Consider the following 26536-nt stretch of genomic DNA (forward strand, 5'->3'; position numbering starts at 1 on the left):
CTACTTTCTTAATACCACTGAGATGAAATTTAATGCAAGAAACCACAGCCATACTGGCACAAGTATGAAGGATATAATAGAAAATCAGCATGGCTTTTAAGCCCTAGAAAATAATTATTTACCAAGTACGTGAATTTAATAAAACACATTATAGTTATACTCATATTCATATTGCTTAGAGAATTGGCTTAATCCCTTAGCATTTGCCCATTCTGAGGTGACAAGCTAACATTTGTTTGTTAGTAGCAAGGTGCGAGACGTCTCCCTTCCTGACAACTGACTGATTCACACCAGAGCATGTGCACACTCCACAGTGAAGAGTGTAAAGCAATATACTTATGTAAACAGTACTTGTACTGTCGTAACATCGGAGTCACACCAGTTATTTCTGTCATTTATGGTGTTTATTTAATCCAACAAAAGGACGAGACAAAAAAATGTAAATGAAATTCACTACATTTTAGACCTTATTTTGAGAACATCAAATTCAAAGCCTTTTCAATACTATAAAGACTCAGCAGGTGCCTTGTTTTAACATGCAGCATCGACTGCATGTATGTTTTCTAATCTGTGGGAACGAACAGCCGGAGAGGCAGTTATCCAGCCGAGGCATCACTCACTGAGGTTAGTGTACTCAGAGATTCTCCCCCTGGCCTCCAATGTGAAAGATGTTGAGCTGACAGTTTTATCTTATCTTATAAAAGAAGATGTATCTCCACCTCAGATCTTACTGTAATTGAGAGGCTAAAGGAGTGAAGACGTGATGCAAGTGAGAGAAACAACAAAGCAAGAAGAAAAAATACACCTCCGGCTTCATAAAAATAGCGAATTAAGTTCAGCAGTTTGAGTTTTCTATGGAAAGGGCAGAGCTAAAGTCAGGAAATATGAACACTTTTAAAAAGTCTCTGACGGCCTTCATGCTCTCTCTGCAAAGGGCTCTTGTCCCTCAGTATAGAAGTTGTATTTTTCACTGTCCCTGTGGATCTGGCTTTATATTCATAACATATGGTTTCTAGAGTGATTGATGCAACAATGTTCAAACGGCTCAAGTTGATGTGTCTAGCAGGGATTTCCTGTTAATCCTACATTTGATCTCATAAAAAGGAGATTTACCTTGACAATTCAACGGGTGTTTTGTTCTTTTTAACGGTCACTTGTTTTTTTTTTTTATGGAAATCACTTCTCTCTCAGCTTTGGTTAGTCAGTGTCTTCAGCAATTTTACCCATTTTCCATGCTTGAAACAATAAACAATATTGAAAAACATCTGGATACCGTATTATTGAGCAGACATGCAGTCGCCATATTTGAATAATTAACATCACCACCTTCTCTCCTGCTTGTCCAGGCGATCCTGGTAATCCAGGCATGCCCCTCTCACCCTGAAAGAAGGTTGGATTTTTGTGATAACAAATTTGTGCTGCAGCATGATAATGAAACCAATTATGAAATAATTGTGTAAATGTGCTATTTAACCCTACCAGAGCGCCAGGCCTCCCTTGCTCGCCCTTGTACCCATCTGGCCCACGTGGACCCTAACAGAAGTAACAAAGGAAACTAGCTTTAAGTTTTCAGTTCTTGATTGAATTCAGTGTACAGGTCAATTACAAACACCAATTCCAAAATAGCTGGGATGCTGTGTTAAATAAATAAAAATAGAATGTAGTGATTTGCAAAAACTTTCCCCCTATATTCAGTTGAATCTTGATAAAATAAGCAGGGACGTCTGAAAAAGACGTTGTCTGGATGGCAGCATATGTTGCTCCAAAACCTGTATGTACCTTTCAGTATTAAAGGGGCCTTCACAGATGTGACACTTACCCATGATGCCATTGGTACTAACACACCCCCATACCGTCACAGATGATGGCTTTTAAAGTTAGAGCTGGTAACAGTGTAGATGGTCCTTTTTGCTCTTTAGCTCAGAGGACACAACTCGTCAGACCACAACACACTTTTTTGTCTTTGCATGATAGAGTCTTAATTTTTGCAGATGCAGCAAACTGTGTTTACTGATAATGTTTTTACAAAGTGTTCCCGAGCCCATGTAGTATCCTTTATACAATTATGTGGGTTTTTAATGCAGTTTTTAATACAGTGCTACGTGAGGGGTCAAAGGTCACAGGCATTCAGTGTTGTTTTTCAACCTTGCAACTTACATGCCACAATTTCTCTGAATTCTCTGAATCTTTTAATGATATTATAGATTGTAGATTTTGAATTCTCTAAATACCTGCAGTTTTTGTGTTGAGAAATGTCGTTTTGAAACTGTTGTTTTACAAAGTGTTGAACCTCACCCCATCCATGCCCCTTTAATTTCTAATCATGATGCTATTGTCTGTTACCACAAACCTGTGCAATGTTCAAAATGTGTTTTTTGAGCATTCCACAACTTCCCCAGCCTTTTGTTGCCCCTTTTAAAAACATGTTGTAGGCATCAAATTTAGAATGAGTGTATATTTACAGAAAAATAAGTTTTATCAGTTTTAACATTCAATATTTTGTCTTGTCTGTGCTATATTCAGCTGAATACAAAGTTTTTGCAAATCATTGCACTCTCTTTTTATTTATGTTTTGCACAACATCCAAACTTTTTTGAAATTGGGGTTTGTGGTTGAAATTGTCTTTACCTCGACTCCTGGTGCACCTGGCAGCCCTGGACTTCCTCGAATGCCAGGGATCCCCTTAAAATAACAAAAAAGACAAGAGATAAACACATTTGGTTAAGCACTCGAATGTGTGCATGTTCTCTAAGTGATTCGAGGCTGCCGGCTGGATTCTTTCTCTGAGTTTTTGATCATGCTGCACAACATGTGGTTCGCTTTTGGATGCTTTTCATCACACAAAATCACCACTGTGCTGCGGTGCTTCCACCAGTGGTATAATCAAAGGTTCTTGTTGTTTACCCATTGGAAAAATAAGTAAATAAGTACATTTACCAGAGTGTTTAACATTGTGAAGCAGCCCTGACCACATAGACATAACAAGCAGACATTTTCATGACCAAATAGATACATTAACCCAATTGGTTTTTGGCATTTCTCAGATGTTATTGTGGATGCTGTTGTTGGCGGTTATGTTCTGTATGTTTGTATATTGAACTATGTAGTACTCACAGGCTTACCATCAGCACCAGCAGGTCCAGGCTGACCAGGTTTGCCCATGTTTCCTTGATCTCCCTAAAGAAAGTGAAATAAGGTCATTTAATCATGTGTAACTGAAACAAGTTGTGACCAACCTCAAAGTAAAGTACCAAGTGGTAACAATGTTCTCTCTCAAGCGTGGAGTGTTGATTTAATTTATCCATAAAGCCTGCTGAGCAAGCTGGTTTGTCTAATGTAAGATGCTCTTGTGCACAATGTGAGGCTGTGAGGAACATCTGCGAGCCAGCAATGGCCCCAGCATTTTGGATCTATTAGTAAATGTAGTAAAAACATAGCGGTGATCTTATAAACACAAACATGCCCGAACCCATGTAGGTTTTATTAACGAAGAGTTTTGTTCCTAAGGTAATATCTCTCTGAGGTCCTTGCGTAAAGGCTTTTATGACCGGAGCTGGTATTATTTGGTTGATACCCTGTGATCAATAAAGACAGAGACGTAGGTTTATTCCCTCATTTGGTCATTTTCCATTCAAACCAGTGTTTATCTAAGGCAGAGGTCTGGTTTGCTTTAAGCACACAGTACAGTACAGCGGACTAACCATAACTTATTCACAATGGCAGTTTGCCAAAATGGAGTAAAGGGGCCATAATTCGTAAATCTTTTCAGCAGGTAATTGTATTTAAGAGATGAAAGTGCTAAAACCTCCCACACACAACAGTTTGTGGAGGAAATCTGTGTTTACAGACTGTAATGACTGTAGTTGGATTTGACCTATTGGTAAAGTGCAACCTCATGTGTTCATCACATAATTTTCCAACACAGAGCTTTAGAACATTTAGATGTCACCTGGGAATCCAGCAAACTTCTAGGCTAAGCTGTAAGAAAGAAAGCGTTTGTGCTTTGTCTCCCAACAGAAGCCACTCAGTCTCTCTGTCATTCCTGAGTTTACATATAAACCAAAATTGTTAAAGATTAAGTTATTTTTCTCTGATTTAAACTCAACAGAATACCACTGTTTAAAGTAAATATTTAACTGTCGGAGTACTTAGGAGCTAGAAGAGGTTGAGCTCAGTGCTAAACCAAGAACAGACTCTGATATCTCACAGTAAAGGGGTTTCAGTGTGGCAGCCCATGCTGTACTACACACATATGTATATATACATATATATACTGTATAACAAAATGACACAAGACAAAGAATGACACACTTTATTTTATAGTACACTAATAACAAGTAACAAGCTGTACTTTGTATCAAATTACACAAAAACTTGAAATGTGTTCTTTATTAGACAGCATTAAATTCTTTATTAAACCCTTATTAGACTTTATTAGAGAGTAATTTGGGACACATTACAACAGAACTGCACTGCAAACTAAAGTGTATTATTTTCCACCATTAGACCCTTATTAAACTGTATTAGATGATAATTATGGACACATTACAACTGATCCAGGCATCCATCTTTGCTACTCTCCCACTTGTATGACACCAGGCATTAGACGGTGTGTCTTAAGTAGAAAGATAAGTGATTTCCCTTTAGTTTACAGTACAGTGTGTCCCTGATTACCCTCTAATAAAATCTAATAAAGGTCTACAAGTGGGAAATTATACACTTTAGTTTACGGAACAGTTCTGTTGTCACTAATTATACTCTAATAAAGTCTAATAAGACTTTAATACAGGGTCTAATACTGTCTAATAAAGAACCTAATATATCTAGTTTTTGTCTTATTTGATTAAAAAAAAAGCTTGTTCAGTCATATTAGTGTGCTTTTGGAATAAAGATGTTGTGTTTTTTTTAAATTACTGACCTTTATTCCTGGAAGTCCAGGGGGTCCAGGAGGACAAACACAAGGTTCTTGAGTTGGTTCAGTGTAATCAGGACTGTTGGAGCACTGTAATTAACAAAAAATAAACTCTTATAAATAATAGACAAGACCAAACATGGAGGGCAGCACACATACGGGATTATATATTAAAGCCACAACAATAGACAACAAATTATCAGCAACAATTTTAATATATATAATCTATAAATCATTTTGAGCTATTTTTTTAATAAAAAGTTTCTAGTTGCGTTTCTCAAATTTGAATATTTTCTGGTTTATTTCATTTTTGACTGTTTGATAAAACAAGCAGATTAAGATGTCACGTTGAATATTTTTCACCATTTTCTAATTGATTAGCAATTAACCAAAACATGATCTAAATTTCGCAGATTTCAAAACCGAAATTTGTCTTTGATACATTAAAATTATTTTAAAATAAGCCATTTTCATCACAAAAACTTACCTTACCCGCTACATTCAAAATGAATCTGTATCTTACTTTGAGTAAGCAGCTCTTTCTGCTAAAACATACACTGTAAGCTGTCTTTGTTTTTAAATCAAATCCTGTGAGATTTTGCCAAAAAGGCGTCTGATCCTCAATTCAAAAGGAATCCAGTAACCGAACTTTGATATTCTATTGCAAATAAACCATTGAAATGCACACAGAGAGAGGACAGAAGTGGAAGTATTGGCAAGCATAGGTAATTTTAGACTTCTCATCTTGTCTTTTTTGATATTTTTATGAAACAGCCTCAGATTAGGAATAGTAATTTGGCACTCTCTCTGTGGTTATAGCACTTTATGAGCCAGCATAACAATGAGCCACTGCTTCATAAACACAGTTAGGGCCAGCAGACAGTTAAAAAAATATACTGAGTGCAAAATGTTTGAAGCTGAGCCACGGGTTCCCCTCCAACATATTATTTTATGCATAAACAGATGTGACTTTAACTGAATTTGCTGACTGTACACTTTCACTACACAACACTACAATGGACTATACTGATGAAATAGAAAGCAATAATCATTTTATACCATACAGCGTGAGGCGTGAAGTTAACTGATGGTGAAATTGTGCAGAGCAGAAACAGATGTAGCAGGACAAGGTGAGAATTAGGTGAGAAGAAGTTATCTTTGTTGCACTTGGACTGGAAAAACAAGCGCAGAGCCCAGCAGACTCTTGTACTTACGACTCCGGGTATTTCACACGCAGTCTCTCGGTTGTTCTGCTCGGGGTCACAGTAAATGCGAAGTTTCTGTATTTCAAACTAAAGAAAATTTTAAAAAAGAAGAACTTCTTGTTAAAAACACGTCTGCAGTTGGAGCTTCCAAACAAGGTAACAAAACAAACAAATTGTAATATGGGGGTAATTTTGCAACATTTAGTTCAGTTTTATCAGAGCTTTGCCACTAATGAATTGAAATAGCTATTGTATAACTGTTAGAGGAAAGATAAGTGCCCTCATTGAGCAGCTACATGTTGCCAGACCTCCCTCAGTGTTGGAAGTGTTCTGCAGCGACGTTACACTTTTCTTCCATTATTTGGTATTTTGTTGATGTTGGTGGTAAAATGGCTCCAGAGTGTCCCATAGACCGTTTCACTTCAGTTACCATGTGAGCAGAAAGATGATCCTCACATGTGATTTATATTATTTCCAGCCACATGAAAACATTAGTGCAACTGCATGATTGGGCACATAAATCAATCTTAAACAATATGGTTTACATTTTCTTAATGATAACAGTGGCTTCAAACATGATAAGAATTTCTGGTCTGGTCTGATGCTTCTAATGTAGTGTTATTTAAAATTGCATCGTGGTTCATTTCATTGTAAAATCTGTTTCCAATTACAAGTGTGCTTATCCAGAAATAATACTTCATTCACTTTGCTCAAGGGCTCCAAACTACGTGATCCTTAAAACAATGGATCAGTACACACAATAACATTCACTATGAAGCTGTGGTTCATGTTAATAACCACAGCTGTAATGATGTGTCAGCATGCTGGCTGGCATGATAAAGTCAAGTGAATTATGTTCTTTTCTCTTTTTAAACAAAGGATTTTCTGCACAGACAAAGTTATTTCTTGATATGTAATACTGCGGCATTTCTTTATAGGTATTAGATAGCTGCACAAGAATTTTAGTTTAAAAAACGACTCCCTTATTCAATTTTAATTTATTTTACATGTATTCTGTTTCCTTGACCATCATTACAGCCACAAATGCAACATTGCCAAATGAGCTTAATCGCTTACATATGTCTGAGGTATTTGTAAATGCTCAATGTGTGCTATTTTTTTCATAATAAAAGGTGTTTTGACTATTTGGATTAAATGGGTGTATTGCGCAAAACAGTTATTCTTCTTTTCCATATCGGACATTAAAAGTTTATATAATGTTTTCAGGCATGTATTTGCATCAGTGCTCAAAAAACAGCACACTGTATACCCTTCTCCAGAGCAAATTACAGCACAGCACAATTATGATTTATTACAAATACAGCATTTTTGGCACAAAATGTGCCAATTGAGACAAATAAAACAAAGATTAATAAGTCCATGTGGACGAAATGGCTCATTTTTGCCAGGGATTTATTATCCATGGAGTTAAGCATGTCTCTGAGGAGGCAGCAATAAACTGCGTCGCACTGTGTGATGTTTAAAACATATATCACTACTGAGTTTGCTCAACTGCTCATTAAACAAAGTGTTCCCTCTTTCTATAGTCAAGTTGATGTATTGCTGGATTATTTCTCTGGGAACCAAACAACATGTATATAATTAAAATAGCGTTGTTAATAAACCTACTGGCACTGTTGTTTCCTTGCTGACATATTTTCCAACTTGGGTTTTTCCATTGATGAAAATACCGACAGGAGGCTCCAAGGAAAGGGTTTCAATCTCCAGGTCATCCACATAAAGAGTAACGTCCTCTTCAGTGACCAGCAGCCTCAGCTGGTGCCACTTCTCGTCAAACAGCTGATTTTGCCATAGACAAAGAACAGGAAATGGTCGTTAATGCAATGGTGCAAGCTGGCAGTATGCTGATAAAGACATTAAAAACAAAAATTAAAATAGTCCATTCCCTGGAGAGAGTGTGTACAGTGCTGTAATTGTTTAGTGCAGGAAATAGGAATAACTCAGAAACTGATTGAGACAGTTTGACGTCTTAAAACTTGGACAATATAAATTAGTCATAGTTATGAAGCATTTATTCCAAATACTACAGCCTTTTACAGGGAAAGGAGACACTTTTGTATGTTAAGAACAGAAAATAACTGCCACACAATTTAAGATATATGTAAAAATGTATGCCCACTTTGTGCTTTATCATATCCAAAGACTCCATGTGACCTAATGATGAATTGAATGGGACCTATTATGCTTTTCCTTATTTTCTGTCACATATATATAGTTATAATGATGGGTGTTCATATTAAACATGGACAGAGTTTCAGATAATAAGGTAAACGTATGAAAAAGTAAAAACGCTCAGGTTTCAGACTTCTCTGAATACAACGATTCAACATTTTTTTCTCCTTTTGACGATGGGCTGATACCAAGTCCTCATGTATTTCTTTTTATGGTCATCCACTCCAGACATAGCTGGAACTGCTTGTGTTCAGTGTGTCTCACAGAAAGTGTTTTTTCAGTTACATATTTTATTGTTTTCTGTCTGATGTCCTCCAGCTGCTTAACTCTCTGTGGGACAGATACTTTACTTTACTTTACTTGTCATTAAAGTAGCTAACCGCTACTGCTAGTCAGTAATGCACTCCTCCAGTGTTTCAGCTCCCAGTCTGGGCAGAGTTAACTGAGCTGACTAGCAGTTAACGGCTAAAGTGGCTAACCTGCTAACATCAAGTAAATCTTTGTCCCTCATGTGGCAGAACACCCAGAGGACATCAGAGGGAAACCCAGAAAATATTAAATCCATAAAATATGATCCTGTTTCACCAAAGTCAGTGCATAATGTGACTGATCAGTCCCAAGAAACGCTCTGCTCCGACTGGCTCCAACAACTTTACACATTAATTCTTGTCTCATTTGTGGTCTGATAACAGTAAATTAATTAAATTCAGTGCCGCGTATCACTATTCACCAAGTTAAGTCTGTGCTTAGAAGTCTTGCATAAGATGATCTATCTCTGAGCTAACTAGCCAGCTAGTGACTAAAGTAGCCACAAACAACAACTAACACTATCTGAACTTGTGTAAATAGCTGAAAACTATGGCAGAGCAGCCGGAGGACATCACAGGGAAGACGAGAATTATTTTCTCCAAAAAAAATAATGTAGTTGTAGAGCGACGCTCCCAAGCATGAGTCATATCTCTTGGCAGGCTTCAGAGAAGTTGACCAATCAGAAGAAAGTTGGCTTTTAGGGAGGGGAGCCTTAAAGAGACAGCAACTAAAACGGCTTATTTTGGCCGTGGGGTGATTTGAAGGGTTGCATAAAGGGCCAATAAAAGATAAATGCTGGATGTTTTTGAACTGTGAATCATGCAAAGCTACTCTAGTGGAATCCCACAATGCAAAGGTTCCTTTTAAGATCACTATGATCTTAAATATAATAAGTCTGATTGAAAAGTCTTTTGTGTCCTTTGAGAAATGTTTTATATAAAAAGTACTGCAGCTTTTAATTAAACCACAATTGAGTCTTTGTCTGTCTAAGAGTTTAAATATAGTGCTACCTCTTTGAGGGCAACAGTTTTCAATTGCACAATAATACCACTTTTTCAAGGACAAGAACTCAATCTGCCAATCACACAGATATACAGTGGCTTCTTCCTTTGTAAAGGTTAAACAGACCTCGACAGGTCTACAGGCTTAAACAAGCAGTACTGATGTGAGAATAGGAGGATTAGGATTGATGGGTTACATAACAAGTATTATGTGGTTGAAAGCTTAAACCTTAGAGGAGTATTGATTGACAGTTTCTGTTAGAGCTGTAGTAAATGAAATAATGATCAGAAGAATATAAAAAGAGGTGATGTTTTACCCTGATGTGGGCAGAATGTACTTAACATTCATTACCTGTACCAAACAGTGTGAGTGTGCTTTGTCTTTGACAGGTAACCAGCATTACTGAGAATTGGCATAACTGCATTAAACAGATTCAAAAAAGTGTACACATAAGCAGTGCTTTGCCAAGATTAAACCTGTTGTGTATCGAGACTAAGACATGACCAAAACTTTTAGAGATTGAGGCCAATTCAAGACCACGACTAAGGCAGAGCAATACAGAGTCAAGACCTGGTGCTGTCAGGCAGAAATGTGGAGTGTAGCAGAACGCAGATTAAAATAAGAATCGTCATAAATCCAGGCAGTAGAGGCCTAGAGATGCTAACTCGTAGTCTTTCGTATGGGCTAATGTCCATGCTGGATCCTTCATTTCCCATAATGCTATTCAGGTGTGTGTTTCACCATGCATTCCAAACTGCATACTTTTTAGTATGTACTGTAGCTGCCCTCACAAAGTACATACTGTTGCATTACCCTCTTGCTCACAAAACACTGTCAGAATAGCCGGAAAAGTGTGCTGGCTTGCATACTGCAAAATGTGACTATATGCAGTGGACATCTTCGTACTTTTGCCATGCAGCATTTGCCATACTTTTGACATGCTAGAACCTTTTTCTGGCATATTAACTGGTATGGTAGAACAGTTAGTTTGACACTTTCGCTCACATCTTTGTATGTCACTCCTGCAGTTGTAGTCTCCAAGCTTGAGCAGAGACAACCCAAATTATGGATTTCTCTTGGTTTTTTAGCAGGTACACAACTCAACAAAATACATAACATAGGTCTTGTCGGTAGACATTTTAATGTGGAAATATTACATATTATACTTTAAATTTGTACAATCAGTGGATTGTTTCATAGAAATGATATTGTTACTTTACCCTCGCCGTCTGTTGTGAAAATGTAACCGTTTGAGTTCCACTTGGAGATTTACTGGTTGTGGTGAACATGACGGTGTGGTCCAGTCCATTCAGAGTCACTGCCATCTGAGGTTTCCCATCCCGCGTCTGTACTCGCCACACGTCCCACTCCTCCACTGCCACTGATCCCTTGTACCTCAGTGTGGCCACAAAGACATATGACGGAGGTAGACCATCAGGGAAAAGGTTCCTGAGTGGCCAAATGTAAAAGTCAGTCAACATATGAATAAATGTCTCATGATGAAGAGAGAATAAAAGCGAGGGTGATTACCGTGTGGCTTCACTCAAGTCAAGTCGAGATGTTACTTCATAGGCCTTAGTGCCATAGTATGTCCCTGTTGTCTTCTTTGCTTTTTTAGCCAGATTTAAATGTAGCAGAATATCAAAACCTTTCTCATCGCGGGAATCTACAGGAATCCTTGCTGGACAAACAGTTTCTGCAACAGAAAAACATGGCGAAATAGAAACAAAGATAAACATAGAGACATATACAATAACATAAGAAATTGAGTAGTCTGTGGTGCACAGATCCTGTCATGAAAATAATATTTGACCTCACTTTAGCAGAGTGACACTTAGCTTAGCTCCAGACATTGATCAGGAGTTGCTTACCTTCACACAGTTTCTGTCGTATGACCTGTATGATCCTGGAAATAGCTTTGTAGTCCTCAACAGAGAAGACGTAAGTTGAAAATGGCCTGTTTGCAATGTCCCTCAACTCGGCCTCTTCTGTCTCTGACCCAACACCAATTGCAAACAGAATTACTCCTTTTTTCCTTGCTGCCTCTGCTGCTTTCAAAACCTCATCTTGAGACTTCCCATCTGTGAGGACAACAGCAATTCTGGAAATGCCTGCAGGGCCACGCTCAGACAGGCCAAATAGTTTGTCCGTAGCAAACTTAATAGCTGTCCCTGTCCTTGTGTTTCCCCCCATGTACTCAATGGACTCCATCGCTTTGATGAGGTCTTTGTTGGAGGAGTACTTCCCCAGAGGTATCTCTAAAACGGGGTCATCGCTGTACTGGACGACTCCAACCTGGGTAAACTTCTGTCCGATGTTGAAGCTTGTTGTTATGTTGACAAGCCATCGCTTTACTATCTCAAAATTGACATCTTCAACGCTCCATGAGCCATCTAGAATAAAGACCAAATCACATGGTGCGGTCCTACAACCTGAAGCAGACAGGAAATAAACAATGAACAGTGTTAAATAATCAATAAATCATGTCTAATTGGAGGAATACATTAAATAAAATGCATTTACAGTACATTAAATCACCTTTGCCAGTTGTATGCATTTGACAGTTTTTAATGTATGGACAACAAGCTTAACAAAGTGTGAGAAAATGAAGACAGAAGCACTCTTACTTCTTATGTCTTCATCTTGAGCTGCACTAAACAAATGGAGAAGCATGAAGCACAGGCATCTTAAGACACAATGCATGGATGTCGCTTTGTAACCCATTATGCAGCAGTACCAAGTTCCAATTGTGCACCTACAGGGAAAGGGAAACACATGCTTTGTATTGCAGGGAAAAAGAAAAGGACAATGCAAGCATTTGTGACATGTGGTCCCTGCGTTGTTCTTGCCTTGACAGATGTTAATGTCTGAGACTATTGTTCATTATTGTTTCCATTTGGTTGCCATTTATTCTGGCTCAGCCTCCCTCCAAAGACTTTAACCAGAACCTTACAGCAGAAAAAAATATCTCACTACCTGCCTAGAAAGGGTGTTGGCTATGTTGCCAGGCTCTGCAAAATATGAATTCAAACAATAGATGATTCAGGCATTGTAAACACATGCGAATTAGCAGCATTTGTGCATCAAGGTAATATTGTCCTTCTGGATGATGCACCAAAGTTGTTAGATGAAGGTGATTTGATTAAGCTTCATATGAATGTGTATGACTCAAGCATGATAGCAGGAAGTCCATGCATGAACTGTAAGCATTTGTTATGATTCATTCTCTGACATTTTCTACATTAATTTTAAGTTATTTTTGATTTGGGTTTGTGACCCGGCGGTTTAAATCGTGGTTGATGCATTTTATGTAGATCCACATTAATCATACAGTACAAAGATTTTTTTTGGTTTTGTTTTGTTTTACAGCAGGAATTGGATGGAAATATCTTGATTTACTGTTTTCATCAACTCAGCAGTGCATTTTGCAGAAGCCTGGCAATCTCCAGGATAGGCATTAGTATAGAGGGGTGCACACATACAAGCTGACTTGGTGCAAACAATACTGTATGCATTCTACTTAGGTCAAGGCCCAAGTCAAGCACAGAACAGACAGGACAGTCCATTCATTGTTTGTGGTAATTCAAATCTTTCTGTGAAAAATAGAAAGTACAGACAGTAGAAAAATGACTACCAAATGTCAGTATAATATATGCTAAACAATAAAACACAATAGTCTGATCACTGGTGCCATGCCATTGTTTTAACAGCCTATCATTCTGAAACTATTCAGAATGTCCCATTGTACTGAAAGTCGTACTGAAGTCAGTCCAACAGATCACTTCCCACAAACAAATGCTCATTGCTCCAAACAAGCACTTTACTATTTTGACCCAAAACACAATCTTTCCCTATATGTAACCAGCTCTTTTTGGTGCCTATAATTAACCAAACAGCAACTATTTTGCAATGTTAACCATTTGTGTATTATTGTTACCGCGATGAAGATCACCTGAAGGTCACCTGACTATTGTTACCATGATGGGGAAGGTCTCCTAATAAAGGTTCACCTGACTTTTGCATGTCGGAATACACTAAGGGGAACAAACTCCAGGGAGGGTGTGTATTTTGAGGGGGGTTGTTTTGAGGATAATGGTATGTTGACTGTTGGGGTTTTGGAATAATAGGCCTTTGAAACAATGGGTAGTCCCCTGACTGGTGCATTATGGTTTAATCAATGATTCCGACAGAAAATGTGCATTTCTTTCTTAAAGGAATTTTTTGACACCTCTTGCCACTCCTGTTGATTTAGGCTAAAATGCTTATGCAAGGCACACCCAAAGTAAACTGAAAGCTGTTCATGTACATGCACGCTTCTGATCTCCTTTGAAAGGGAACACTGCACTCCCCCTGCAGTCAGAATCTCTGAAGTGTTACTGTTCACCTTCATTAGAAGGTGAATGTTTATTTATTGTAAATACATTGTAGTTCTTCTTCTCTTCTTGAAACCACACTTAGAGCATATAAAAGCCTCAAAACAAGTGCTATGGTGAAAAAGCAGTTTATATATGGGCAACTCACAGCACCCTATCTAAATTTGCATAATTTCCCTGTTTAAGCTTTGTATTACATATACAAACTGCATATTGTCATTATTGGAATTTCATTGCCTATATGAAGCTCTAGTCATCAACACAACCTGTTCCAAATGGCTCTGTCTTTACATGAGAGAAGGGAGGTAGGGACTTCCCATCACCACAGACTCTTATTGGTTTGCAGGCTGTGAATAGGACATAGATGCTCCTATTGGCTCAAATAAGGTGTCAATCGAAAGGCCATCTTGACACCAAGAAAGCACTTGCAGTCTGCATGCAAACTCCATCCACAGAAGAATGCAAGTGTTCATGCAATTTTTTGGTATTTGTCGATGGAAATAGTGTGTTTTGAGTAGATGGTAGGTTGATGTGTTAGTTGTTGGTTTGGATGAACTGGATCAAACAGGACCTTTGTTAAGCTATTATCAAGAATGGATTAATGGGAGTCTTAAAAGGTGAGTTGCCTCAGTTTTATAATTGTTTGTTTGCTTGTTTGTGCATCTGATTGTAACTACAGGAGTGTCAACGTCTGATGGCTGTTTCATGCAGTTTGTGAGTATTTATAGTGAGGTTTGGACTAAATATGTTAGTGGGCTGGATTGACTGGATAGTTTTTGTCTGTGGGTTACAACGAGTCTTTGAATGTGAGTTGGCTGAATTTTGTAATTGTGTGTTTGTTTGTGGTGTTGATTGTACCTGCTATTGTACCTGCAAGAATATCAGCTTTCTAACATTATGTCGAATGAGTATACATTTTTATGTTATTGTAGTTGTGTACTTTGACCCCCTACCCCGCTTTACATGTCAATGGCCCCATTGAAGAGGAAGCACAACAGAATATGACATGATTAAATGTCACTGGGACTACTAGGTGCAAATCCCATTGGCCCATGTTTGCGTTTTCCTAAGTTATATTCACTTCCTACCTCCCACTGTGGCTACAGACACTACTACCCACAAATCCCTAATTCACTAACCACTAAATTATACTCTGAACCGTATTCATCCTCCATGCAGCACTCTATCTTTCCAATCCTGCTCCACAGCCTCCAGCGCCTCAGTACACCTAAGCATTTTCCTTTCAAGCCTCATCCACCACATCCTCACATGGCACTGTCAGCTTTGCTAAATAAACAATTCACTGAACCTCTGACCACAACTACCCTTAAACCCGTGCTCAGTGTTTCCTGTGGGATTATCAGCTGTTTCCTCGAATCTCCTGCCATTTGCCAATCTCTGCCCGCCCTTGGCCCAAATTCAATGTGCCTGCCCAGAAAAGCTTCACTCCTACACTTTTCCTCCCTCATGGATAAAACCAATTGTAATACCTTCCTTCCCATCAGCAGATGAAGTAATTTTAACCAGCTACTGTCACATACTGTTAAAGCAGTGGTTATGTCACCAGGTGTGTCATACTTGGAGTAAGGTTATTTTACACCGCGGCAAGTAGGCAAGTTTGGAAATATGGGAAACTGACAAGATGAAAACTAAACAAGTTGTACATATGATTGATCTCTTTTGGTTTGCTTCCATACTTTTCTTCCTCCAGGTCTTCTTTTATATTCGCTCTGCTGACACAGCCTCCCTTGTGCTGATGTTTTGCCCTACAACCATTGACTCAATCCATAATGATTTCACTGTGCCCAGCCCTAAGGCTCCCCACTCTACACCTGCACAACATCCTGCTGTATGGCTGAGAGCTGACTGCTGCAAAACTTCCCCAGCACTCCTATATAACTTCTATGTTAGTATTGAGATATCATACCTCATATATCTATCAAGCATATCCTAACAACAAGTTCTCAAATGTCATGGACTTTCATGTTCTCTCTATAATCCATGTAAGGGTTTCTGATCTGATCTGATCCCCGTGAGTAGAACAAAAATACACAAACAGTGTTAAAAATAACTTGGTTGAGGTTAGGGGAAGTTGTGGTTATGATTTTTAGTGAAATGTCTCCAAAACTATTGTTTGGATTGGCATTAAATTTGTTACAGATATCCATGTTTGAACCAGGCAATGTATCCTAAGTGTCTCTGGTAATCCCCTGACTTCTCTTTTAGCGCCATCATCAGGTCAAAATTTCAACTCATCCGATACTTTGGTTTAGGACCAAATACCTGCAAAACTAATGACAGTACAACCCAGGCAGCACTAACCAGACTCTCAAGTGTTGATTTCTAGTTTGTTCAGTTATCAGTTAAAAGAGAGATGATAAAATGACAGGCTGTGTGCTGCCAACAAGAAGCTTCCAGGAAATCGTAATGGGAAAAATTCTTAATATAAAATAAACATCCAGGATGTGGTATAATGAGCGGCAACTGTTAGCATGCTAATAAACCAAAATAATACGATGAACATGGTAAACATTATAACTGCTAAAATCAGCTTGTCAACATTGACATTGAGAACATGTTAGTACTTAGATTAACGTTAAACTAAAACTCATGGCTGTAGACTTTAGTAAACTAGTCATTTAAACAAATGACTGATTCTGCTCCCATTAAAATCCCACTCAGATTTAATTAAGCAATGCCAAGGCAAGTGCAACACATGACAAAATGCAGTTTGTCCTTTAACATTGATTAATGTCCAAAACAAAACCATGACATGTTATAAACTGTAATGTACTTGCAAGTTTATTTCAGTAAAAGATGAACACGAATATCATTGCATGTGCTGCAAACAACATGTAGTGAAGGATAATGATGGTTATATTCATGCTTATGGAATTAGAGATGAAATGGGATATTAAAAACCAGGTGAAATAATGAGAATATCTGTGTAGCAGTCGTATGCATGTGAGCAGAGAGCAGACATTTTATCATATGTTGTTTCTGTGGCTGCTCTATCAAATTATCTTTTACAGTAGTTTCCAACACGTGACAGGCAGAAACTGCTGACATTCTAAAAGGAAACACTTGCAAATGAAGACCAGATATGCCACATACAATGTCAGAAGCAGGACTTGTGGAAGGAATTTGATAGGAAGGAACTGATCGTGCACCTTATTCAGAGCTATTGCTGATCGGGACACGTGGAGGTCAATGAAACAGTGGCGAGGATGTAACCCCTGGCCTCCCAAATGCTTTTGTTCCGGCGCAGCCAAAGAGGGGTCACGCTCTTTAACATGACTGCATTTTTCCACCATGTAAACTCAGTAACACAGTTGAAGGAGGCGTTAAGTTGCCATCGTTGTGCAAGCCGTTTTCTTCAGAATTTTCCCCACTAGAGAGCTGGAGGAGGTTGTTGGAAAACCCCCTCATTGGCAGTGTCAAGCCAGGATGACTTTCCCCTCGACTGACTTTCCCCAAACTGAGTGTTTCTACACCTCTGCTCGAGCCACATGGAATTCATTTACACCATCAGACAGTGAAATTCCAGCTGTGGACTGTGACCAGACACATGTAGTCATGATGAAGGGAAGCAACTTTTCATCCAGGAATAAAAAACGCAACATTACACGTGCTACGCTATAATGCTTAGAGCTGGAATGCATGCATAAATTAACAGGTGCACTCGTGTTGCAGGTTAGTGCAAAAGTCCATTGATCTCTGATGTTGGTATTGGGACAGCACATGTGGTTATTGTGACTGAATGGCAGAACTGTATCGCTGGTATACATAAATATTAAACAAAAAGTTTCAAGCTGCAAATACATCTCTGGGTTGAGCCTGTTTCTTTGCAGACTTAATAATATTCATGTGAGACTTAGTAGCAGTTTAGTTGCAGCTGGATTTGCTGTTAAGGAGGCTGCTGAACAAATGACTTCTCACATTACACCAGATAACATTTCACTTGTTCTGGGTGGGCGACACTGAGTCATCACACAGATTTTATCCAGAATATCAGACCATGGATTTTGTGCTCAGAAAGTTAAGCTTCCCTTCAAATTTGTCTTTTTTTCATTTATCAGAAACCATAATTCAATTTCTGAATTAATAAAAAAAATATATATATTTTTATATTTGTTTTGTGCCTGTAGTTTCTTTATGTAATGTAACCGCAGGCTTTAACTCCACGTGAACTGTTATCTGCTGTAAATTTGGCAAAAGGAAGTTGTTCCATTCCAGAAACAACAACTGCTGTTCAGTGTGAACAGTTGCCAAGACCAGGGGGATTTATTGCTGCCAAATTCTTCAGGCAACAAGGGAAAGCCAAACCCTATCAGTTGTTCAACGTACAAATCTGTTCAACTAATCCAAACAGTTAAATAATGTCTTGTAAAGCACTAACTCATATGAGCCCATACTGCTTTTCAGCCAACATGTCTTCTTTCATATATTTTCTACTCTGATATTGTCCCTCACATGCATGCAGTTCTCACATCTGTAAAAACTGTACAAGGACAACATGCAGTGCTCTGGTGCACTTTGCAGTGTGCTGCACAGATTCAAGAAATATGACAGAAATGTTCTTTTTTTTACGAGAGGTGAAAATCGCCAGGAAAAATCTTGAGATGATTCCATTCATTCTTTGCATGACAGCAGCACAAACAAGGGACTGATAACTGAGCTTAATGTCTTCAATATGTAACTGCAGCGGCACAGACTGAAGGACACTAAAGTAAACGTTGATATAGTGCTAAACTATTACTAATCTGAGCACATTGTAACACATGGCACACTGAAAAATAAATTAAATATACTAAAATCAGCCCAAAGGATTCATTTTAATGATCAAAAAGCCTCCAAAGATTCTAATACTCTAAATTTAGCTGCCTGCTGATAAAAGAAATATGACAGCTGCATCTTCATGCATAAAAACACCCCACCCAAAACATGTAACTGCAAAATAGAATTCATAAAATTCTGAAATATAATAAGTTGCCTCACAAAAATGACACAAAGTGGAGAAAAAGTTACCAGCAAGTGTCCAAGCCCTTGTGTGGAGTCCTGTTAATCCTCTCATTGAGAGCCGGTGATCAATACTGTTCACAGCCCTGGGATTACACAAACTGAATTTCAGGAGAAGTGCACATGTTTCTCTGCTGAATGAAAGCCTGCCCTTTCCAGCGGCTCTCTGTGTCTCCTCCGTTTCTGTCCCTCTTCTTCCTCTCCACCGCCCCCCCCCCCCCCTCGCTCACTCTGGACTTTTACTGGCCTACAGCCACCCTCAATTACCATGGGTGGAAAGAGAAGCAGATAAGGAGAGCATGAAACAGTGAAGCAGACAGCCCATCTTTGACAGTCCAAGAGGAAAATAATAGTAATGAGCACAGCCTCCTTCCAAGTGTTGAGGGTTTGGATCGTGTGTGGGTTGCTAGGGGCATAACCAGAGAACATGGAGTTTTCTGGATGCAGGACAAGCACCGGATCAGCCAGCAAGTTTCACTATACAGGGAGCCATATAATGTACTGCTCAACGTACCTTCAGCAAGTCCTGAGGCATGCAGCACTTCTGCTTTCTCAATTCCACTTCATCACCCAAACGGACAGCAGATTATGTTCTACAAGTCAGCACTGAACAAGGTGTGAAGAGCTACTGTGGCGCTTTTTCCTGCACGAGCAGCTGGAAATTGTTAGAAATGCAGAACTGAATCTGTTATCTGTAGAGCAGGCAGATCTGAGTTTGATCCACTCTAACAAGTTTTATCATGTTTGTACTCGGTGGCAGCCTGCTCTGCATCAACTGAGAACAGCCTCTGTGTTTGCAGGCTCAGTGTTTGCACACCCCAAGAAGCCTGAGAGTGAACTGAACACTGCACTGTGCAACACTATTTTATTCAGTTTAACAGGGAAAAGAAGGTTGTGATGATAATTACAGTGCAGTACAGAGGAGAATATAAGATTGATGTCCTCAGTTTTGAATCAGATGAATGACTCAATCACTCATACTTACATTAAAAATAATCAGAACACTTCCCACTCATTATATGCTGTATAAAACTGTACATGCATCCTTTCTGCAACCACTTGTTACAACAACAAATTCAAATCAGTAAGTTTGAATTCACATTTTTATGTGAAGTTATCAGCAAGTGGTTGTTCAGAGGTGATAAGTACAGTCACTCATGTCCAGTACTGAGTAAGTTACTGAAATTTAGTAATTAGTTATAGTTGCTAGTTACTTATTTTAAAAAGTAGTTGAATGGTTTTATCAATTCCTCTGTTATAAAAGTAATTACTTCTTGGGAGAGTAACTTTTGCATTTCTTTTAAATGTCTGCTTTAATGCTCTTGCTTTAATGCACACATAAGTATATTATTTTTGTGTAACTATATTATTTTAGTTATATTCAGAGTTGGTTAGTAAAGGATTACATGTGACTATTTAATGGGATAAAAAACAATAAGTAACTATAATCAGCCCAAATTACATTTAAGAAAGGTGTGATTATATTATTGTTATATTGTCAAGGATTACTTGATCACATTTTTTATTATGACTTTATTATGACAGTTTCTTTATTATGACCATTTTAAAATGATTTGAAACTTTAAACTTTATTCATGATAACCAATAAACTCTCTTAGAGAATCACTCCGCAAGTCCTACACAAAAATCGATTTTCTTTGCACAGAAAATGTTTTGAGATGTTTCAAGAAAAAAAAAAGAATATTGTAGGAACTAAATGTTTTTCTGGCTGTGTCCATTTTTTCTAGTATAAGTTGCAATATTTTTAATGTTTGATTTAAAGTAATCCAAAAATCTTCAGATTAGATTAGTTTTTATTTTGTATAACCAGTGGATTATGTTACTAATGACAAAAATTGCCTTGTAATATGTTGTCAGTTTTCAACTGACTACATTCAAAAGAAATATGACCCAAACCTGGTAATGTTATTTTCATGACAACTGTTGCATTTTTATTTATCATTGTACCCATTATCACTACTAGGAGTTATTATTGCTCCTGACCACCAGGGGGCATCAATGAATAGTGTTCCTGCTTGTAGGCTAAATTTTTATCGCCTCTGGTTTCAACAGCAGGATTTACTAGAAGACACACAGAAGGCTGAATATGTTAACCAATCACAGCAACAGCAGTTAATAAATAGTTAAGTGATGATCAGTTTCTATTAAACTATGATGAAATCAGGCTCAGATCATCTGAACCGACTCATGCCTGCTGTCCTCTGCAGTTGTCCGTTGTTTTCTGGTAAGACAGAGAAGCAAGTAACAAACCTGTTTAAATTTCAGTAATTTTAATTGCATTAATAATTTGAGAAAAGTAATTAGTCACATGTCTAGTTATTGTCAAAAGTAATGGAATTATTGTATCACATGACTCCCAACACTGCTCGTGTCATGTACTGTACTTAAAAACGATTTTGAAGTACATGCACCTCTTTTAATATTCAGCCACTGTATAACTGCATATTTCAGAGGGAAATAGTGAACTTTTCACTGGACAGCTTCAGGAAAAACTACCAGTCATGCATATACATGCAATGCATGTATATCATCTTTGAAAATCAGCCATTATTAAAGTGTATAAAATATTTACCAGCTACACCAATTACATGCTCCTTACATATTAATGTATCAGCAATAATAATTTAATACTGTGAAATATATAATAAGGAAACACACCACCTTAACAAGTACTTTTATTTTAGGTATTAAATAGATTAAGCTGCTAATATAGCCATGCTTTTACTTTTTTAATACTTCTTTCTACTTCTTTACTTCTTTCTACTCATCTTCTTCCACCACTGCTGAAATCAACCCTCTGGTGTATGGGCTAAAGAAAAATAATCTGACAGCGTTGTGATGAAATATAAAGGTCACGTGACCGATGTCATCAGACGTCATCGACATTACGCTGACACTGAGCAGCAGTGGTTTCCTCATGGCGGCCTGGTTGACCCTGAGCCTCAGCACACTCTGCTGGATCTCGCAGGCAAATACTGAGCTGGTGTTTGGAGGCTGGGAGTGGCCGACCTGCTGGTGAGAGTAGACTTTCCAGTGCTGAGTAATCTGCTGTCTCTATAAACTGGTCTCTGGTCTGTAACCAACAGGAGGTGCACATGAAGGAAATCTGTATGCTTATTATGTTTTTCCTACAAGAAGCCACTGCAGTTGTCCTCTGAGGCCGATACATTGATTAATATGACAGAGTAGGATATGACTTGGACAGGAAGACTGTGATTATATCTGGAAACATGACGTTGATTACATTTAGCAGAGAGCTGATCAAGATTACATAATAACTGTGTTTTGGTTAGATTAGGCCAGAGGAACAAGACACATTGTATTAAATGCCATATTTAATTGCACTCATGAAAACTGCAGCAAATCTGATGTAATTAAAATAAATTGCCACAATATAATCAAGTAAATTAAACTGGTTCTGTTTTGTGAGCAGGTGAAGTCAGATTGAAACATGCTAATTAGACAAAATTAAGCAGCTAATTATGTACACATATATATATAATTGCTGGGATCGGGTGAAATGATTTGTTGACATAAATTGTGTAATTGCGCTTTTGAAGTATTGACTGTCAGGGAGCGACTTAAGCAAAACAACACAGCTGTAATTATCTTGTCCAATCATCCTAACAAGTCCATGAGCTCGATTTAATGTGCACACAACATCATCTCAACCACAGTCATGGCTTCAAAAATACGTTCTGCCTTTCTGTTTCTTCTGGACTGATCCCCAGCCTTTCAAGGTGTCCCCTTAATGCAAAGCATCCCACACCACGGGATGCAGGTCTATGAGGTGTGGACATGTCAGTTGAAACAAAATTAGAATTCTAATTCCTTCATGCTCCACACAAAATACAACAGACAAATAATTAATTAAAATCAGACTGGAATAGAACGAAATATGAAACAAATATAAATGCAAGTACAACAGTTTGACCCGTAATATTGAGATCTCTGTTGGACATGACACAGTCTCTGATTTCTTGGCCCATTTTGTCTGTTTTGTTTTCCTGACAGGTCATTATCCAGGAGCAGCTGTAAGTCCCAGGTGTAGCGTGGCTCTCACACTCACTCATCTTCCTCTCCACCTGGAGTGGTCCGTGGCGGTACATCTGGTGTTGATCTGACTGCATGTGCGAAAGATGCTGACTGTGTTGTTGATCATCTCAAGGTTTGCTGCTCTTTAATCCAAACCCTATGATTAATTTTCCTATGCCTACAGGTATATTTCCATCGTAGGTGATGAGTGTTTCAGCAATAAAGCCAAAAAAGGAACTGTTAAAAGGGGAAGAGTAGCAAAGTTTGAAGGAACTACTGGCTACTGCATCTACATGTGCAGCTTGTTTGCATAGCATTTACAGGGAAAAATTAACAAACATTTAATTTAGTGTAGCAGAATTTATAGATTTTCATATTTTCTGTGCAGGTAATCATTAAGTAACCCCATATTGTGACACCTGTTGGAGGTCCTGACCTCTGGATTGAGAATAACTGGCCAGGAAGACAAACCGTCACATTATATTAGTTTGCGCATTTGCTTTTTTTGTGTGTGAATGATCTACAAAACCTGCTCTCCTCTGCTATACAAATAATTTAAATGCAAGTAAAATGTACACATTTATGTGGTTGATACACAAAGTAAAGTCAGAACAAACATAGTGACCCCTGTTCAGAGATATGGTGTTAAAGAGTGGAAATCCACACAACTGCTGACTGCACATTTTAGAACTTCTTTTTGATGACAAATTTGCCCCAAGGCAGTCATGTGTGGAAAACACAGATCAAAGACGCTCAAAATTTAGTCAAAAGCTTCTTTTCTCTTTGGCTATTCATAGCTGCAAGTAAATAACTGCTCCCAGGATACGGCCCCACAGCCTCACACAAAAGGAATAAAGGCCTTTAAACAAATTCTTGTGTTGCCCGTCGACTGTCTTCTCCACATGATCATCAGAGGACTGTTTTTTATATAAAACTCAAACCTGAAATCTTTAACTTTTTTTAGCTGAGAGAAAAAGTTTTCTGCAAGATCAGACTGAAGGGAAATTAATGGATGAGAGCAGCTTTTTTGGGGTGGAAACAACCACTCTGACAGTTTACTGGCAGTCAGAACAAATTCTGAGCATTAAAAAAGAAAAACGTATCACATTTTAACAATTAGGAGCCCAAATCCTCTGGCCAGTTAGGTAGGCAATTGTGCGCTGTCTTTGCAATGATCACTATTGTTACATAGAAAAAAAATAATGATATAGGGGTCCTTTCAGTCTGCGTCCATCATAGTGGATGAACCTGACATATACAACTACTTTTTTGAGTCCACAGTTAATATATTTCAGATATCTGTCAGTTTTTATATCATTAAGACACATTATTTTGCTGTTTTGGTACTTTTGAACCAAACTCAATTCTAAAAACAGGTGTTTTGTGATATGGCTATATTTTTTTATAGTTAAAACTTTAATTGCACCATTATTAAAACTCGTTTCTGATTCACTTTGATCTACAGGCAGAATCGGCACACGTCATTTCCTCAGTAACATCATTGACTAATCTGTGATGAGAAGTTTGTCACAGGCACACATACTCACTCACCACTTTTACAGTCATCGTTTTTTACCCAAAGGGAGGGCGTGGTCGCTCTCGAGACAGGGACATGATGTATGGCTGTTCTTATCCATTAGCTAATTGAATCAAATTCTTAATATGCAATTGGTTCGCACAAATGAGAAAATTGTATATACAAATAACGAGGAAGCAAATTAACCATAAAACGTTTATGTCATCCACCCACCCGGCAGCATCTGAATCTGCCAGATGTGTTGAAACGTGAATGTGGTAAAAAGTTGTCAGGAAAGTTAATGAAATCTACAGTTGGACCTAACAGCATCAGCGCTCTGCTCATTTTCACCTCTGCAAACACACAATAACACATTTGGCTTATTACTTACATCAACTAACATTTACAGTGTCTGGCAGTAGCTCTGAAACTTTTCAAATAAATGCCCCAGGACAACATAAAACCTCCTTCTCTAATAACCTCTGATTCTGTGCCATGACTTTGAAGCTCAGCCGTACCGGGTTGGTTTAATCAGCTCACATGCATTAAGCCGTATTTATCATGATGATGATGGTTTGCCACAGAGATAAATAGTGAGCATGTCTGAAGCAAGTGGTTGAGCCCAGAAAGAAAATTCAGAGGATAATCATGGATTAGTAATAGTTTCCATGACAGAGGTGGCCACAGCGTCCAGAGCAGCATGGCACACATGATGCTGCCGTCGCAGAGGGGGTGGAGGATGACGATCCACAGTCGATGGGCTTCTCAGAGGAAACAAACGTAGGCCAGGAAAGACGCTGAGAGGAGCCACACGCAGAGCTCCCTGAGAGTTTCTCCCTTCAGATGTGTTTGTCCGTGGAAAACAGTCATTATCTTTCTCAACTCATTAAGTCCTTTCTGGGCTGCAGGATGGTTGGAGCCTTTCCCAGCATGCATTGATCACAAAGCAGGGAAATGCCCTGGAAAGGGCGTCGCCCCGTTGCTAATACAGATAGACAGACACCCCGTTACCCTCGAGTAATTTAGAGTCTCTATTCCACTTGACCAGCAGGTTTTTCAGCTGGAAAGTCCACACAGGCCAGGAATCAAACTGACTCTGTGTTGCTGTGAAGCAACAGAGCTACAACAGAATCTGTGGAGCCACCATGTGGGAAACGTTGCTGTTTGTGTCACTGTTTGTTCTCATCACTACAACAACTGCTAAAAAAAGACTAAGCACAGGTTGTAGGTTATTAAGTTTTCTGTTGACAGATAAACTCAGGCATAGTCTCTGCAGTCCAATCAAACATGATTAAGATTTGCAAGCACTTAAACTGTTACCACAAATCATTCTGGATTACAGATACAGGATTTCCAAACCTTCCACCTGCAGAAATGCAGATAATTCAAGCCTTGTGATGATGACATGATAGAAAGGCTTAAAGACAGACTATCTGATGCTGTTGTAGGACACAAGTGCACTGGGATGACCAGAAAACAGGGGGAAAATTCGGGACAGGGAGCTGGGGTGGATGTTTCATGTCAGAAAGATTAAAATCAAATCATTTAGAGTAACGTCATTTGTTATTAATGTTATGAAAATCAGTTGCAGATGCTGAGGATGATATGAAGCAGTGTGCTGGCACAGGTGACAGGTGTCTTACAGTCATTTTGCATATCTTTTAAGCAGCTAAGATTGTCTTTAAAGGGACAGTTCACCCTAAAATCAAAAACACATTGTTTTCCTGGTCTGAAGTGCTATTTATCCATCTAGATAGATTTGGTGTGAGTTGCAGAGTTCTGGAGATATCGGCTGTAGAGATGTCTGCCGTCTCTCCAATATAATGAGATTAAATGGCAATCAAATTGTGGTGCTCAAAGTGCCAAAAAAAATACATCTGACAAATTAAAAAACAGTGTCTCTTTCCAAAAATCCTGACCTGGTTGGACAAGATAATTCACAGAACTTGTT

At 38.4% G+C, this 26536-nt stretch overlaps 1 protein-coding gene and 1 long non-coding RNA gene across 4 annotated transcripts in view; one reads left to right on the top strand and one right to left on the bottom strand.

Moving 5' to 3' along the window:
* Positions 1–19181, bottom strand: part of col21a1 (collagen, type XXI, alpha 1) — a 35058-nt gene extending 15877 nt beyond the window's left edge. For 2 of the 3 annotated variants that reach the window (XR_014771852.1, XM_084735963.1), the window contains exons 1-12: positions 19023–19160; positions 12249–12376; positions 11493–12053; positions 11152–11317; positions 10842–11070; positions 7747–7917; positions 6127–6204; positions 4919–5002; positions 3115–3177; positions 2629–2682; positions 1480–1533; positions 1327–1380 (exon numbers count right to left, since the gene is read on the bottom strand). Coding sequence is in view for 2 of the 3 variants with exons in the window: in XM_084735963.1 (XP_084592089.1) it covers positions 1327–1380; positions 1480–1533; positions 2629–2682; positions 3115–3177; positions 4919–5002; positions 6127–6204; positions 7747–7917; positions 10842–11070; positions 11152–11317; positions 11493–12053; positions 12249–12345 (1611 nt within the window). In the remaining variant the exon portion in view is untranslated. Of the gene's footprint in view, positions 1–1326; positions 1381–1479; positions 1534–2628; positions 2683–3114; positions 3178–4918; positions 5003–6126; positions 6205–7746; positions 7918–10841; positions 11071–11151; positions 11318–11492; positions 12054–12248; positions 12377–19022 lie in introns of all 3 variants that reach the window. The other variant, XM_084735964.1, reaches the window with a different exon arrangement.
* Positions 1–23316, top strand: part of LOC146315093 (uncharacterized) — a 74443-nt gene extending 51127 nt beyond the window's left edge. The window contains exon 5 of the long non-coding RNA XR_014771826.1: positions 23049–23316. This is a non-coding gene — a long non-coding RNA (uncharacterized LOC146315093). The remainder of the gene's footprint in view (positions 1–23048) is intronic.
* Positions 23317–26536: the final 3220 nt, after the last annotated feature.

The sequence above is a fragment of the Lutjanus erythropterus genome, chromosome 14, assembly GCF_056507025.1.
Source record: "Lutjanus erythropterus isolate fLutEry1 chromosome 14, fLutEry1.hap2, whole genome shotgun sequence".
Lineage (NCBI taxonomy): Eukaryota > Metazoa > Chordata > Actinopteri > Lutjaniformes > Lutjanidae > Lutjanus > Lutjanus erythropterus.